General features: G+C 41.8%; 1 protein-coding gene across 1 annotated transcript in view; it reads left to right on the top strand.

The window, feature by feature from the left end:
* LOC138961686 (uncharacterized) overlaps nt 1-17,476 on the top strand; it is a gene marked incomplete at its 5' end in the record, with an annotated part of 53,020 nt that overhangs the window by 16,946 nt on the left and 18,598 nt on the right. Inside the window, 14 exon segments of the mRNA XM_070333355.1 lie at nt 185-336; nt 1,595-1,888; nt 2,974-3,189; nt 4,801-4,947; nt 7,947-8,039; nt 8,432-8,526; nt 10,263-10,442; nt 10,839-10,901; nt 11,790-11,895; nt 12,382-12,513; nt 13,264-13,339; nt 14,330-14,438; nt 14,861-14,907; nt 16,463-16,580. Of these exon segments, the coding sequence (XP_070189456.1) occupies nt 185-336; nt 1,595-1,888; nt 2,974-3,189; nt 4,801-4,947; nt 7,947-8,039; nt 8,432-8,526; nt 10,263-10,442; nt 10,839-10,901; nt 11,790-11,895; nt 12,382-12,513; nt 13,264-13,339; nt 14,330-14,438; nt 14,861-14,907; nt 16,463-16,580 (1,828 nt within the window).

Genomic DNA, 17,476 nt, shown 5'->3' with positions numbered 1-17,476 from the left:
GCCATCCAGAGTTTAGGTTGCCATCCACGTGTGGATGGTTGCCTTATGGTGATTTAGGCAACCAAACCTGTGGAAACATGGGTACACACACACACACACACACACACACACACACACACACACACACACTTACATCCATTCTTATATATATACCTGTAATGGTTGTTTATGTTCGCTGTTCCAGATCTGGCAGTGTATATGCAGACCTTGTTGTTACCTACAACCAGAGTCTCTCTGGCACCGCTGAGCTCAGGAGCGAGTTATCTTCTCTTGTCAACAGTGGTTCAGTTGGAAACCTGCCTGTCGACAGCAGTTATAAGCCATTTTATATTGGAGGTAGGTATCATTTAACTGTAACACACTTTTAGCTAATAAGAAAATAAAAAAAAAATAAAACAAGAGGCGAAGCCTTCAAGGCTCACGTAAGAAATCGACAAACAGTAACACAAACTCAATCACTCCGTCACACATACACACACACACACACACACACACACACACACACACACACACACACACACACACACACACACACACACACACACACACACACACACACACACACACACACACACACACACACACACACACACACACACACACAGTAAGCATAGGTGAAACTATGCAAGAAAGCGAGACCCTGGATCTGCCAAGAAGTCTCGGCCCGCTCACAATAACAATGACCGAGACTTTCAGTAATTCCTTTGCGTGACGTCTAACCCTCTTACGTCATAATGTGACGTCTTCAAATAGTTTCTATCACACACGTCGAACACTTTTGACCGAGACTGACGTAATCCATAGACTCGGAAATGTTAAAGTTTCTACCACAGACATACAGACATACATACATACGCACGCACGCACGCACGCACGCACGCACAGACAGACAAAGTTTATCATCGCATAGGCTACACTTACGTGAGCCAAAAACTAGAAACTCTTTGATTGGCTACTAGTGACACATACAATGTTAAATACAAAACAAAATGCTTACTCACAATGACAAAACTGCTTTTAACCTTTCGCGTCTAACGCACCATGACAAAATGAATAACACCCTCAAATGTTCACCTCTGACAAGACATGGCAAGGGCAACTCGGCTTTCATATTTACGCCATATCTCATTGTCGCAAAAACAACCAAGCTGTCAAATTTGTTCATATTTCTCATCATGACAAGAACAACACAGCTGTTACACTTTTGCCTATTTCTCATGACGAAAAAACGCTCTGCTGTCCAGTCGTTGCCTATTGACTCACAATTAAAAAAAAGCTGTTCAATGTCTGTCTTTTACTGGCCATTAAAAAAAAACTGTCAAATGTTCGACTATTTCTCACCATGACACATAACACAGGTGTCAAGTTTTCGCCTAATTTTCATCTTGACAAAACCAACTCAGGTATCAATGTTTTGCCTTTACGATACCATGACAACTGCTGTAGCCATTGAGTTCGGACAACAACATTAAAAAAGTTACCTTTACGTCTTGCTCTAGAAATGTTGCTTTTGGTGAATGTTTTCAGTTGTTTACCCTTGCATTTTGCTGTAGAAATGTTGCTTTTGGTGAAAGTTTTCATTGTTTCCCTATAGCTTTCTACATAGCCGCCGACGCTTCTTTGGAGTACACTTCTCCGGGAAAGATCAGCGACCCTGTTGTATCGGGGCTCTACTTCATAGTGACCGGATATGACGTCACAGCCACGTGTAGCGCGCGCACACCAGGAGTCAGCGAGCCAAAGTTTTATTGGATGCTAGACGGACGCAACGTGACCAGCATGCAAAGTTCTGCGCGTTACGTCATTTCCCTAACGAGACGTAGTGACAACGATCCCTACAATTTCACCAGCTCTGTCACAATCAAGGGTGTTTTGACGACGGAAAGTGGTAAGTTGCAGTGGTGTGTGGTAGGACAGAGAGAGAGAGAGAGAGAGAGAGAGAGAGAGAGAGAGAGAGAGAGAGAGAGAGAGAGAGAGAGAGAGAGAGAGAGAGAGAGAGAGAGAGAGAGAGAGAGAGAGACTCAGACTCAGAACTTTATTACAAAAGGAAAAAGGTTTTAGGCAAAGCCTATTCTTCCAACCTGTCCTTTATACAACACGTAAAGACGGACGCACGTACAAAATATAGATTGAATCATATAAAATACAGAAATACATTGTATGGAATGCAACACAATGTGCATTTAAGGAATTACATAAGGAGAACTCAAAAATTACAGAATTGCATTGACATAGTTATATCTTTCATTTGGGAATGAAGTTGCTCAGATCAGCCGTTAACACTAGTACAAAATGTTTAGCAAAATAACAATCGAACAAGACATTTCATTCACGAATGATGTGTGAACGTGACTGTCTCTTAAACATTTTCACTGAAGTTGAATTTCTTATCTGTTGGGGGAAGGAGTTCCAGAGAAATGCTCCTGAGAATGCTAAGCTCGATTTGTAGGTCTATGCGAGGTATAGGAGGGATGATTTTTTGGGACCCATATCTTTTTGTGGCATGTTTGAAATGACCCTCTGAGAGAGAGAGAGAGAGAGAGAGAGAGAGAGAGAGAGAGAGAGAGAGAGAGAGAGAGAGAGAGAGAGAGTGGATGGGTTGAAGGAAGAGATAAACAGACAAGACAAGTCAGACAGAGGTAGAAAGTGACGAACAAACACAGAGAGCTAGCAAGCCTTACAACAAAACTAGACACGTAGGCAGAGACGGAGATGGAGAGAGAGAGAGAGAGAGAGAGAGACAGTGAGAGAGAGAGAGAGAGAGAGAGAGAGAGAGAGAGAGAGAGAGACAGACAGACAGACAGACAAACGGACCGACAAACAGAGACAGAGGGGGGGGGGAGATTGGGGAGACAAAGTTATATGAAATGTATATGAAGACACAGTAATCGACGAATGGCTTGAAGGTCATTGCAGTCTCAGTGACACAGGCATGTCTGTGTATTTCTTAATCTCTAATTGTCTGAATTTCAGGCCAACTGGTCTGCAAAGTTACAGCAGATGTTAAGACAGACAGCATTCAGGTCGCGCTGAAGGTTGTCAGGAGGCTGGTAACCATCCTGAGGCCACCCACCTCTGTCGTCATCGAGGGAAGTGACGTCAGCCTGGTCTGCGAGCGCAGAGCCGGATATGACTTACCATGGCAGGCCACCTTATACCGCGTGGAGAGTGATGGAAGTCAAGTCCAAGGTTTGTTGTCAGTCATGTGCTTAGTACAGGGTGACATCACAAAAACGGTCATGTGGTGGTGTCCTTGATGATATCGGTCGTCCAGAGTGTGATTGTCTGTTAGTGTCTTTACCATTGAGGTTACGCACAGTCCAATGGGTTCTGAACTTGTTGACCCATCTGTAGATCATTGAGTGGACAGGAAATTCACGACATCCGAACCGTTCTTTGGATTGCAATTGAGCTGCATGGATTGACTTCAGCCGAAAATATACCTCAACTATAAATGTCTTTTTTTTCGTAGTCCAAGTCATCTCGAAGCTCAAATTTGGTACACTCATAGAACATTGGGTCCACTTGGTAAATCTGAAAAATTAAAAGAATTGATTAATTATTTCAAAAGTTATTCAAGTTTAGGTGATGGCCGTTTTTTTTGCCCCCTGATCCAAGTGTGCCTGCAGCGCCGGGGAGCTCATATAGAGCACATTTGTGTGCGCCAGTGAAACAAAGAGTTTTTGTAGTACAGACTTGACACTTTGGGGATGTCTGCTACATAGGCTTGACCTAATGTGGCTGAAGTGTTGTGTTGATCTAAATACAATTTCTTAAGTTATTCGACTTTTGGTGATGACCGGTTTTTTTGGTGTCACCCTGTATGATAACGTTCTTAGCAACGACGATTGCCTTCCCATGTATTGCGACGTAGAACGCAAACACTGATAGCGAAAGACAAGAGTTTGCAACCATTGAATGAATTAAAATGTCAAGCAAGAACACATGCATGTGTGTTTTACATTCAGCAGAAAGGATGCCCCTCTCTGAATTTTAAAGGACAATTAATGAGTGAGAAAAAGATTCATTCATAATAGGCTATAGGTTCGTTTCAGTGACGTACAAAAGTAGGTCTCTATTTCTCTATTTACACCTTGGATATATATCTGTGTAAATGCGGTATGCCGGTAACTTTGCTTCTGTATGATTATGAGTTTATTTGTTTTTGGGCGTGCATATTTTCTATTCGTATGTATTCGTATGTAGATGATAATTCATGTAAGGACATTAGTGGAGAGGGTATTTGCCTTTTTATGAAGAGGCTGCGCGTACTTTCAAATGTTTCTCACACTTTTGTATCCACCATGCTCTTGCTGTACACAGGTGTAGGTATAGTGTACGGAGTGAGGAAGATTTGTTTTGTCGTCTGTGTAAATTGGCTGAAGAAAATGAAATACATTTTATGTTCTGCTGTCCTGCACTACGTGACCTAAGAGTATTATTGATAAAGCCAAAATATTATAACCATCCATGTATGTACCGATATACTTTGCTTATGTCTACTGGAAATGTCAGTCAAATATCCAAATTAGCACAATATATTTATCAGGGAATGAAAAGATTAATCACTGTGACATGATCTATGTACACATGTATTACTGTTTGATGTATACAAATTTGGGTCATTTATGAAACACAATATTTGCTATGATTATGTTGTATATGGACGCATACCCTTCAGAAGGGGCTCTGGCCTAAAACTGAATAAACTTTCGTATTCGTATTCGTATTCGTATTCGTATCCACCATGCAAATACTTTAACTTTCTCTGACAATCAAATTTCTGTTCCTTTCTTATAGTTGAAGTTGCGAACAAGACCTACCAAGAAAAGCAGGCCAACTTCACGGTTCAAGGTGTGACGTCAGATGTTCATTATCGCTGTGATGTCAGAGACAGTATTGCGACCGCCGTCAGCAGTGACGCAAACATCATCATCAGACAGCCAGGTAGAAGAAGGGGAGGGATGGGGAGGGAGAGGGAGAGAGAGATCATGATGTAGTAAAGAGGAGCGGGAGTGGCGGGAGTTGCGAGATAGATTGACATACATTGGATGAACGTGATATTGTGTATGTCAAACTGTTTGTGTGTGTGTTTGTGTGTGTGTGTGTGTGTGTGTGTGTGTGTGTGTGTGAGAGTGTGTGTGTATATGTGTGTGTATTTGTGTGTGTGTACGTGCGTGTGTGTGAGTGTGTGTGTGTGTGTGTGTGTGTGTGTGTGTGTGTGTGTGTGTGAGTGTGTGTGTGTGTGAGAGAGAAAAAGAGAGAGAGAGAGAGAGAGAGAGAGAGAGAGAGAGAGAGAGAGAGAGAGAGAGAGAGAGAGAGACAGACGCAGAGACAGAGAGATAGAGAAAGAAATGTAGTGTCAGTGTCTGAAACAGCTAGTGTTTTGGGGTTTTTTGCTTTTTGATCGCCGTCAATAGCCTATCGGCCTCTACGACAAAAAAACAAGTCGCGTAAGGCAAAAATACAATATTTAGTCAAGTAGCTGCCATTTTTCAGCAAGACCGTATACTCGTAGCATCGTCAGTCCACCGCTCATGGCAAAGGCAGTGAAATTGACAAGAAGAGCGGGGTAGTAGTTGCGCTAAGAAGGATAGCACGCTTTTCTGTACCTCTCTTTGTTTTAACTTTCTGAGCGTGTTTTTAATCCAAACATATCATATCTATATGTTTTTGGAATCAGGAACCGACAAGGAATAAGATGAAAGTGTTTTTAAATTGATTTGGACAATTTAATTTTGATAATAATTTTTATATATTTAATTTTCAGAGCTTGTTTTTAATCCGAATATAACATATTTATATGTCACACGCTTTCCTTCTTTGCCACTACTAAAGCAAACGTGTGCAAGATTGTATGTTACACGCTTTGGAGCATGTGCAAGAACGGATTCAAACTCGAAATCGTCCCTCCAAAAGCCCCAAAATGCACACACGACTTTTATTTCTCCTGCTGTTGTCGTGTCTTCTCTTTACAAATTCTTCAACGCTGAGAATACTGAAAACGGCATCCCAGACTACAGTACTGTTTCCATACGCGAGTTTAGCTTCCCTTGAAAAGTGGCTCGCTCAGGAGGCCTGTTAGTCTGAAACTAGAAGGACAGAGTTCTGAACATAGATGACAAAGACCCTGGAAAGAACAAACATTTCGCGGATGCAGACACAGAAAGACGTCATGAAGAATGGAATGCTTCAAAAGATACAGACTGTGACGATGACTGTGACGTCATTCACATATACCGAGACGTCATTCATAGTTGTTCGTTCACTTTCGTCAAAAAGTAGATCTCTCCACAATGGCTGCTCCTGTGTTTAGGTTTATCAAGCGTGAGTACGCAAAACGTGTTTGTTCTCTCCTCTGTTGAAGCTGTGAGACATAATCGCCATTACCAGCTAGTCGTGTGACAGAGAGTGTTCTTGCACACTCGACTGCTGCTGTTTCACTCCGGCTAAAGCCGTCGTGAAACATCTACAGTCTCGTGTGCAAGAAAACTCTCTGTCACACGACTAGCTCGTAATAGCGGGTAATGTTTTTGGAATCAGCAAATGATGGAGAATAAGATAAACGTAAATTTGGATTGTTTTATAAGTTTTTATTTTTTTTTACAATTTTCCGATTTTTAATGACCAAAGTCATTAATTAATTTTTAAGCCACCAAGCTGAAATGCAATACCGAAGTCCGGGCTTCGTCGAAGATTACTTGACCAAAATTTCAACCAATTTGGTTGAAAAATGAGGACGTGACAGTGCCGCCTCAACTTTCACGAAAAGCCGGATATGACGTCATCAAAGACATTTATCAAAACAATGAAAAAAACGTTCGGGGATTTCATACCCAGGAACTCTCATGTCAAATTTCATAAAGATCGGTCCAGTAGTTTAGTCTGAATCGCTCTACACACACACACAGACACACGCACACACGCACATACACCACGACCCTCGTTTCGATTCCCCCTCGATGTTAAAATAATTTTATTTAGTCAAAACTTGACTAAATATAAAACAAGTCGCGTAAGGCGAAAATACAATATTTAGTCAAGTAGCTGCCATTTTTCAGCAAGACCGTATACTCGTAGCATCGTCAGTCCACCGCTCATGGCAAAGGCAGTGAAATTGACAAGAAGAGCGGGGTAGTAGTTGCGCTAAGAAGGATAGCACGCTTTTCTGTACCTCTCTTTGTTTTAACTTTCTGAGCGTGTTTTTAATCCAAACATATCATATCTATATGTTTTTGGAATCAGGAACCGACAAGGAATAAGATGAAAGTGTTTTTAAATTGATTTGGACAATTTAATTTTGATAATAATTTGTATATATTTAATTTTCAGAGCTTGTTTTTAATCCGAATATAACATATTTATATGTTTTTGGAATCAGCAAATGATGGAGAATAAGATAAACGTAAATTTGGATCGTTTTTTTTTTATTTTTTTTTTTTTACAATTTTCAGATTTTTAATGACCAAAGTCATTAATTAATTTTTAAGCCACCAAGCTGAAATGCAATACCGAACCCCGGGCTTCGTCGAAGATTACTTGACCAAAATTTCAACCAATTTGGTTGAAAAATGAGGGCGTGACAGTGCCGCCTCAACTTTCACGAAAAGCCGGATATGACGTCATCAAAGACATTTATCCAAAAAATGAAAAAGACGTTCGGGGATTTCATACCCAGGAACTCTCATGTCAAATTTCATAAAGATCGGTCCAGTAGTTTAGTCTGAATCGCTCTACACACACACACACACAGACAGACAGACAGACAGACAGACAGACACACGCACATACACCACGACCCTCGTTTCGATTCCCCCTCGATGTTAAAATATTTAGTCAAAACTTGACTAAATATAAAGAGAGAAACAAATCCACGAATAAGAGCATCAACGATGTAAAACAAAACATAAAAAAGAAAATACAAGAATATTACAATTTCTCAACAGCTGCAAGGCTGTGCCCGACAGACGGGGTCTGGACTGAGACTCCTGCGGGCAACACCGTACAACTGGAGTGTCCTCGAGATTACAGGGATGGAGGTGAGATTGCGGTGTTTTTTCTTAGTTTCTTTAAATGCTACATCACTGGAGGTTATCGAGACTATTGTAATTCGTTCTTCTCTCTCTTTTATTGTGTATGTCTCTGTCTCTCTGTCTCTCATCTCTGTATTTGTTTTGTTGGTTATAAGAACATTTTGTATTTTAATCTCCCTTTGCCAACCGTTTGCAAAGCGCTGACGGTCTATAAGCAGTGCAAACTTGTATTTGTATTTATGTTGAGGTTTTCTCTTTCTCTCTCGTATTGCACAACGTGCAGTTTTGCTCCCAACGGTGTACATCATAGTTCGTTACAGCTCTGCTTTTTGACTCTTTTAACTCGGGTCGAAACTCCAAGATTCAATTGTCCTTTCATTATTCACGTACATGTGCAGGTCTTCAGAATCGGACATGTGGCACGGACGGACTGTGGCAAGAACCGGACTCGTCTGGATGTGTCCGACAGGACCTGGAGGACTGGAGAACGACAGTAAGTGCACGTGATCCTTTAAAGGTTCGCGTTGACCGTAATGTTCCGACATTGTTATACATTTGAAACTTACTTAATCCTCTACGCTCCTTTTGGAGAATGGGGCTGCAACGGCTTGTTATCTTCCTCTTTCTCCGGTCTCTGGCAGTTATCACATTCAAAACTATGAAAGCCAAAGTGAGGAAAGAATGATTTTGTGCACAAACCGTTGTATACGTTTCAGAGTTTGTCTTTGCCCTACAGGTCGATCAGATTGGAGAGAACACAACATGTTGCAGAAACTATTTGCAGACACTCTCATTCAAGTATGTCTTCACCGTACCGTTTGGCCAAATTGAGAAAGGAAAGATGTTGAACAAACCATTGCACAAGCTAGTTAGTACGAGTATGTCTTCGCTGTAAAGTTTGGCCAAATTGAGAAAGCAAAGATGTTGAACAAACCATTGCACAAGCTAGTTAGTGCGAGTATGTCTTCGCTGTAAAGTTTGGCCAAATTGAGAAAGGAAAGATGTTGAACAAACCATTGCACAAGCTAGTTAGTACGAGTATGTCTTCGCTGTAAAGTGTGGCCAAATTGAGAAAGGAAAGATGTTGAACAAACCATTGCAGAAGCTAGTTAGTACGAGTATGTCTTCGCCGTAAAGTGTGGCCAAATTGAGAAAGGAAAGATGTTGAACAAACCATTGCAGAAGCTAGTTAGTACGAGTATGTCTTCACCGTACCGTTTGGCCAAATTGAGAAAGGAAAGATGTTGAACAAACCATTGCACAAGCTCGTTAGTACGAGTATGTCTTCGCTGTAAAGTGTGGCCAAATTGAGAAAGGAAAGATGTTGAACAAACCATTGCACAAGCTAGTTAGTACGAGTATGTCTTCGCTGTAAAGTGTGGCCAAATTGAGAAAGGAAAGATGTTGAACAAACCATTGCACAAGCTAGTTAGTACGAGTATGTCTTCGCCGTAAAGTGTGGCCAAATTGAGAAAGGAAAGATGTTGAACAAACCATTGCACAAGCTAGTTAGTACGAGTATGTCTTCGCTGTAAAGTGTGGCCAAATTGAGGAAAGAAAAGGACAGTGCTCACAACACTGTTGCATACACTTCCAAACGAGTATTTCTTTACTGTATAGGTTGGCCAAATTGAGCAAGAACGAGATTGTGCACAAACAATTCGAGCCGGTGTAACACGACATTTTTACTCCACGAAATATTTACTCCGGAGTAAAAATTGTGTATGAAATTCTTACTCCGAGTACACCTTTCGTACAAGAAAAGAACTCCCCAAGGCACGAAAAAATTACTCCCTCCACGAAATTTGTACTCCCCATTTTTTGTACTTCCAGTAAAAATCTCGTACGCGAAAATGGGATGGGGGCGAAGGGATAATTCCAATATGTGATCTCGCACAAATAAATGTCGCGCTACCCTCCCTCCACCCCTTCCACCACCAAGACTAACAGGGGACAAGGGAGTAAACATTTCGTACACCTGGCATGGGAAGTTAAATTGCTCGTGTTAGGGTGAAGTAATTTATTCGTTATTTATTCGTCAGGGGAGTAACATTTGTGTACGAAATGTTTACGAGGAACTCACCTGTCGTGGGGAGTAATTTTCTCGTGTAATGGGGGAGTACCTTTTTCGTAAAGGGAGTACCATTTTCGTACAAAATTTTTACTCCGGAGTAAAAATCTCGTGGGAGTAATTTTCTCGTGTTACACCGGTATATATTTTCCCTGCAGGTTGGCCAGGTTGAAGAAGGAACGACAACCAATACTACCCGGGATGTGGTTGAGGGACTTCAGAGCAGCACGAATGGTTCCCTCCTGCGTGGTGATGTCACCGTGGCCGTTGAAATCCTTGACAGGGTGGCCAAAATTAATGTGGACACAAAGCAAGCTCCTGGAGATGATGAACTGGAGGTACACTGTTTTTGTGTGTGTGCTGATGGGCTAAAAGAGAGAGCAATTAGAAGAGGGATATAGATTGAGAGAGAGAGACAGTGAAATTGAGAGATTGAGAGAGAGACAGTGTCAGAGACAGAGAGAGAGGATGAAAGAGAGATTTTGTGTGTGTGTGTGTGTGTGTGTGTGTGTGTGTGTGTGTGTGTGTGTGTGTGTGTGTGTGTATTTGTGTGTGTGTGTGTGCGCGCGCGCGCGCGCGCGTGTGTGTGTGTGTGTGTGTGTGTGTGTGTGTGTGTGTGTGTGTGTAATGGCATTCGACAGGGGTCATTCAAGACTGTGTTCTTGGAAATTGTAATATATTTTGGTCACAATGCATAGTTATACTGATTGAGTGTTTTGTTTTGTTCAATTCAGAAATTTGTGAAAAGCGCAAACAATGTGCTTCAAGCTCCAAGTGATGTATGGCAAAATCAGACGGTAAGACGTTTTCTTCATTTTTAGATATTACCTATGGGCGGAGATGTAGTTCAGTCGGTAGAGTATAGCTCGCTGGACTTGTATCCAGTTGGCCGCTGTCAGCGTGAGTTCGTCCCCACGTTCGGCAAGAGATTTATTTCTCAGAGTCAACTTTGTGTGCAGACTCTTCTCGGTGTCCGAACACCCCCGTGTGTACACGCAAGCACAAGACCGAGTGCGCACGAAAAAGATCCTGTAATCCATGTCAGAGTTCGGTGGGTTATAGAAACACGAAAATACCCAGCATGCTTCCTCCGAAAGCGCCGTATGGCTGCCTAAATGGCGGGGTAAAAACGGTCATACACGTAAAAGCCGTGGGAGTTTCAGCCCATGAACGAACAAACAGATATTACCTCAGAATGTGTCAATACGTTGCTACACGAAGAGTGTCTACTTCAACAAGTATTCAAATATTGAAAGGCGTCTAGAATTAAAACGTGTGTCACTCAGTTGTTACAGAATAAGTATGTTTCCAGATGTCGTAAATGTGTCTCTCATTTGCTACACAGAAGTTGAAACAGTCTCTCTCGGTCTCCCTGTGTCTCTCTCCTTTACTCAATGTCAGTAATACTTTGAGATTTACATAGTTTAATAAGGCATCTCGATGTTGCCATTTATATTGAGATACATTCTGATTTTGTTAAACAGCCCAAATTATTTTCCAAGGTTAACGGTGGCCACGATTGAAGATGTTATATATGTGATACATTACAGGTTTCACAGATGTGATGTTCATGTTGACAGAACAAAGCCTTGTTCCTTGTGGATATGATTGAGAAGACCTAGATGTGATATTTATGTATTGCTCGGGGGTAGGACAATATACCATGTTGATGTTGATTTTGACAGGGAAAAGCCATGTCCCTGGTGAATGCTGTGGATAGGATGGGGAAGGCTTCGAGCGGAATGCTCAACTCAAGTGGTTCACGACCTCCTATCGAAAGCGATAAGATTGGTAAGTGAACTGATCCTTTGTTTGGCCCAGTCTTTTGGGCTGACTTTCTGTCGCTGGCTGTTTGGCTGGCTGTTTATTGGGTTTTTTTCTGTGTGTCTCCCTGCCTAGTTCGCTGCTTATTTGCCTGTTTGTCTCCCTGTCTGTCTGTTTGTCTGTCAAACAAACACACACATGCACACTTACACACGCGCATACAAAGACACGCACACATACACACACACACACACACACACACACACACACACACACACACACACACAAACACACACACACATACACGCACACACTCATACCATACCCCAACACACACATACACACACACCATACCCCCCAACACACACACACACACACACACACACACACACACACACACACACAAACACCACGACCGCCTTGCACCATCAACCACCACTACGCTCAAGTACCCACACAACAATCACACCATTGTGACTGTTCAAGGAAACGATTTCTTCTCCTTCCTTTCAGTTCTGCAAGTCGGACGATCAGACAGGAACGACATCGTGTTCCCTATCCCCAGCGAGAGCAATAGTTACCCACCGTGGGTGACAGCAGCCAACAACTCGGCGTTTCTCTCTAAAGATGCTTTTCCCTCTAGCAGTAAGTTTGACTTTCCTGTACGTGCTTGTTCTACATTGTTATTTTTACTAAGTTGGTATTTTCGGTTTTGGTCCTATACGTAGATAGGCTTGATAATTAGAAATTGAAATACTGCATGCTGACGTTCCAATATCAAAATTGTGACCCTCCACCACGGAATGAGTCGTATGTCACCTTTGCATGATTTTCATATTTTTACATTTTCCTAAAGAGTTTTTTTATGCACTAACCAGTTGTGAAAAGAGCGAAAACTGTTTGAGTTATAAGCTTGTGACTAAGGTGATCCTCACACTGTCACCAGACACTCCCCGGACTTATAATTATTAAGCCTTGCGCAGAACCGCGCGAGGTGACATGCGACTCATTTCGTGGTGGAGGGTCACAATTGACATTTTGCTTTTGGAAGTTTTAAATTGAAAACGAAATGTTTCATTTTAATATTTGTCGACTAAAATAAAAACATTCTGCAAACTAACCGTTTTTTTAATTTTTTTAATTTTATTTTTTTTATTGTACTTTGATGAATTAGTTTTTTTTGATTTTGTGTATTTGGTTTGTTTTTACAATATGTGCGTGACAGTGTGACATACTAACGTCATTGTCTGGGTACATCGATGATTTATATGTATCATACCTCATCTTATCTAATGAGATAAATGGTAAGCACATAATCGAACAGTTCAGCTATACTGCTTGGTGAACGGAGTATGTCTGTATTTTACCATTGATTTATTTCTTGTTTTGAAACAGTTAGCGAGGTCCGGTACAGTGCCGTCATCTACAGGAATCTCAGCAACGTTTTCTCTGGACAGCTGGACCAGTCTCTGTGAGTACACCATGGTACACGAGAACAACGATCTTCCTCTCCGGGGTGGTGGCAAAGCTAGGTCGTTACTGCGTCTAGCGTAGACACCAGTTCCTGGCTATAACGATGGTGTGCAAAATAATGTGTACAACATTGGATTTTTGGTCCTCGGGTCACGGGGTCGAATCCAGGCCGTGGACAAAAAACTTAAACGTTGAGGTTATCTCGAATGTTTTTTCAAGCTAGACCTCTGAAACTGTGCACACTTTAAGGGTTTGATGATCTCACGAAGTGACTCCGCTTTGGTTGACCCTAGTCAAATGGTGGGGTCACATCGGGGTCATGTTCGTGCAGGTTGCTGATAACATCTGAATGCTCCGACATCTGTTTTTCGCGACTCTTGTTGCTTCTCGCTGGGAATAAGCGGCCTGATTTTCAAAGGGATAATAGATACTAGAGTAATTACATTTTAGAGAAAAAAAAACGGTTTGGTTTCGAACTCGGATAAGGCGTGCATTTATTGGACATGATATTAATGTTGTTTTTTAAATAGTTATAGTTTTAATAAGTATGCATGTATATATTACTCTGTGTGGTTTTATTTGTGGAATGTTGCTCTGTGTGCAAGGGTAGGCCGTTAAAATGCAAATTGAATACATGTTTAGTCCATTAGGCCTAAAAAAAAAAAAAATAGGTGTGGTTACGGTAACCCGACCTACCCTATTTTTGGGGGCCGACCCTATAACTTTTTATTACATTTGTCAAAAAAATACCGCAAAAAACAAGTAAACGAGTGCAGAAAACGCAATGAGAGCGAAAGTGCCCGAGTCGCACACTTATTTCCCTGTCAAGTAGGTTTAATTTGTACACATTAGAAAAATAAGTTTAAAAAAAAAGGGATTGCCTACCTTCCTACCCTATTTTTTTTGGCTATGTTACCGTAACCACACCTATTATTTTTTTGGCCTTACCCACGAATACATACAAACTTCTGTTTTCTGTCTCTTTCAGGACTGGGCAAAGCGAGCTGTCCATCAACTCTCCCATTCTGTCCCTGAGTCTGGCGCTCGATGACGTCACCATCATTACGCCTGTCAGGCTCACGTTCGATCATATCACGGTGAGTGTGAATAGCATGGACCATGCAGCCAGAGTAAACCGTACAGCCAAATAGTGCAAATAGACACTATTCGGAGATAACTCTGTCGGGGTTTCCTTGGGCTGTGCAAGAGTTGTATTCCTTAAATGAAGGACAAGCTGAGCTATTCAGGAAACCAGACATTTACACATTTCCATTTTGAGTAAATTTAGTGTTTTACTCGGGGATTTTTGTGTTGAATTGATACATTCTCTTCACATTTAAAAAAAATGTTGTACATATTTGTGATATTTTAGCGCCTTTTAATGATGATTTTAATTCAGGATCTCTTGAATATATAAATGTCCCTTCCCTTACTAGTTGAATAAATTTGCGCTGAGGAAAATGCATGAATAGAGTTCCTACCACATTCAGCTCAACGTTTGTGTTCTATTTGTTTTCAGGATAATTTCACCAGCACCTCATGTCAGTTCCTCAACTTTTCAGCAAGGTAAGTGACCACCGCTTCAAAGGTACCTTTCTTCCAGTATGTAAAGAGCCGTGTACACCACCAGATATTTATTTTGTATAGTTAAGTTTTTTTTTACACGAGAAGAGCATTCTTCCATTTACCAAAACTTTGCAGTTTTTGTTTTGTTATTTTTTTTCAGACGGTAATTACTCGTTAGTATACTAACAGATATATTTTGAATTGTGCCACCAGTGTTAACTTTCTGATTGTCACTGACACTATTGTCTAAAAATTGCATATTGTTTATTTGAATTGTGTGGGGAAAAAAAAAAGATTACAAATAAAATTTGATCAATCGAAAAAAAAGACAACACTTTCTGATTGGATATCTGAGCTATAGTTGTCTGCTATATGATAGCTTCACAGTCCTGTATCGACATCTATATATATATACGACTTGTGTCTGTGTGTGTGTCTGTGTGTGTGTCTGTGTGTGAGTTCGCGATGCACGGCCAAAGTTCTCGATGGATCTGCTTCAAATTTGGTGGGCATATTCAGGTAGACCCGGGACAGGACACAACCTGGTCGATATTTCAACACGTGCTCTCAGCGCGCAGCGCTGAACCGATTTTGTGCGCGCTGAACCGATGTTGGTTCCACCTCAGCTACCCGGGCCCCCATACCGACACACCAAAGCCAAAGTTCTCGGTGGATATTTTTCAAACTTGCACACCGTATTCAGCTACACCCCGGACACAATATCATCGATGAGATATTTCAACACGTGCTCTCAGCGCGCAGCGCTGAACCGATTTTGGTTTTTGTGTTCATTTCACCATTATAAGTAACTCTTCCTTATCTTCTCATCTTCTCCAGGTTTTCAGCGTTTACCTCCCTTCCTTCGTATGGTGCACTATAGTATGAGTGGGGCATCTTCGGATATTCCCGGCGTTCTGTTACTATTTTTAGAAGGTCACCGCAGTGTCCAGAACGTAAATTGGACCCGTAAATTATCCTCACTGTAAAAGTGCAAAGGTCGAATCAATTTATAGCCACGCGAAAAATACACTGTCATCTATCTCTCTATAGATACGGCTTCTCTGTGTTTGTGTGTGTGTGTGTGTCTCTCTCTATGTGAGCAACACCTGGGGATTGTTCAGTTCTGTTTGTGATGTGGTCTGGCGGCTTTTGTGTATTTGTATGTACTGGCCTTCCTTTGAGAAGCCATAACAGTTCAAAAGGGCTTACAGATAAGCTCTAAATTGCTCAATCCTGTTTGAGTGGAGTTCGCCTCCAAAGGTGATTAACACGGTTACATTCGTCGACAAGGATGGGACTCGATATGGTCAGGAATGGCATTATGGCCACTGAATCATTTTCGTGCAGTTCCCATTCCACGAATCTGGGAGGGACCTAAGCTTGGCGGGTCCATTGTTCGGACCCGGCGAAGCCGGCGTACGGCTCTAAGTACTTCTTCCCGGCGAAGCCGGCTACCCGGCGAAGCGGGTATTCATTCTAGTATAGCAATATACGATCAAGCTCTGCATGGAACTGTGTGGCTTACCTGTTGGATTTACTGGCGGTGTTGTTTCAGCGCTGAGGGTATCTGGTCGACAAACGATTGTCGGGTGACAGAGTCGAACAGTACCATGACCGTGTGTGAGTGTGATCACCTCACCAACTTCGCTGTGCTGATGAGTCCATACAGACCTGTAAGTAAAGACGTTCATTTTTGGCTCACGTAAGTGTAGCCTATGCGATGCTAACTTTTGTCTGTCTGTGCGTGCGTGCGTGCGTGCGTGCGTGCGTGCGTATGTATGTATGTATGTCTGTGGTAGAAACTTTAACATTTGAAGACGTCACAACATTTGAAGACGTCACATTATGACGTAAGAGGGTTAGACGTCACGCGAAGGAATTACTGAAAGTCTCGGTCATTGTTATATTGAGCGGGCCGAGACTAGTTTTTTCTTCGAAATCGGCCATTCAGATCTAGATCTAGTGTCTCGCTTTCTTGCACAGTGTCACCTATGCCGCTTACTGTGTATGTGTGTGTGTATGTGTGACGAAGTGATTGAGTTTGTGTTACTGTTTGTCGATTTCTTACGTGAGCCTTGAAGGCTTCGCCTCTTGTTTTTAAATCTGTCGTGTTGGGGTATTTTCTGTCTGTCTGTCTGTCTGTCTGTCTGCCTGTCTGTCTGTCTGCATGCCTGCCTGCCTGTCTGTCTGTCTGTCTGTCTGTCTCTTTGTCTTTGCATCTGTCTCTGTCTCTCTTTCACTCTCTCTCTCTCACTCTTTCTCTCTCACTCTCTCTCTCTCTTTCTCTCTCTCTCTCTCTCTCTCTCTCTCTCTCTCTCTTTCTCTCTCTCTCTCTCTTTTACGTTCACGTTAACAATTACTCTCTGTATATGTTCCTAGGACAGGTTGGAAGATTAGGCTAAGCCTAAAACCTTTTTTCTTGTGTAGTTCTGAGCTCTCTCTCTCTCTCTCTCTCTCTCTCTCTCTCTCTCTCTCTCTCTCTCTCTCTCTCTCTCTCTCTCTCTCTCTCTCTCTCTCTCATAATAAATAAATAAAGTTCAAAGTTCAAAGTTCTCTCTCTCTCGCTGTA

This window comes from Littorina saxatilis, linkage group LG3 (assembly GCF_037325665.1).
Source record: "Littorina saxatilis isolate snail1 linkage group LG3, US_GU_Lsax_2.0, whole genome shotgun sequence".
Taxonomy (NCBI): domain Eukaryota; kingdom Metazoa; phylum Mollusca; class Gastropoda; order Littorinimorpha; family Littorinidae; genus Littorina; species Littorina saxatilis.
The sequence above is the reverse complement of the archived record's forward strand: the minus strand, read 5'-3'. Positions and strand labels throughout refer to the sequence as shown.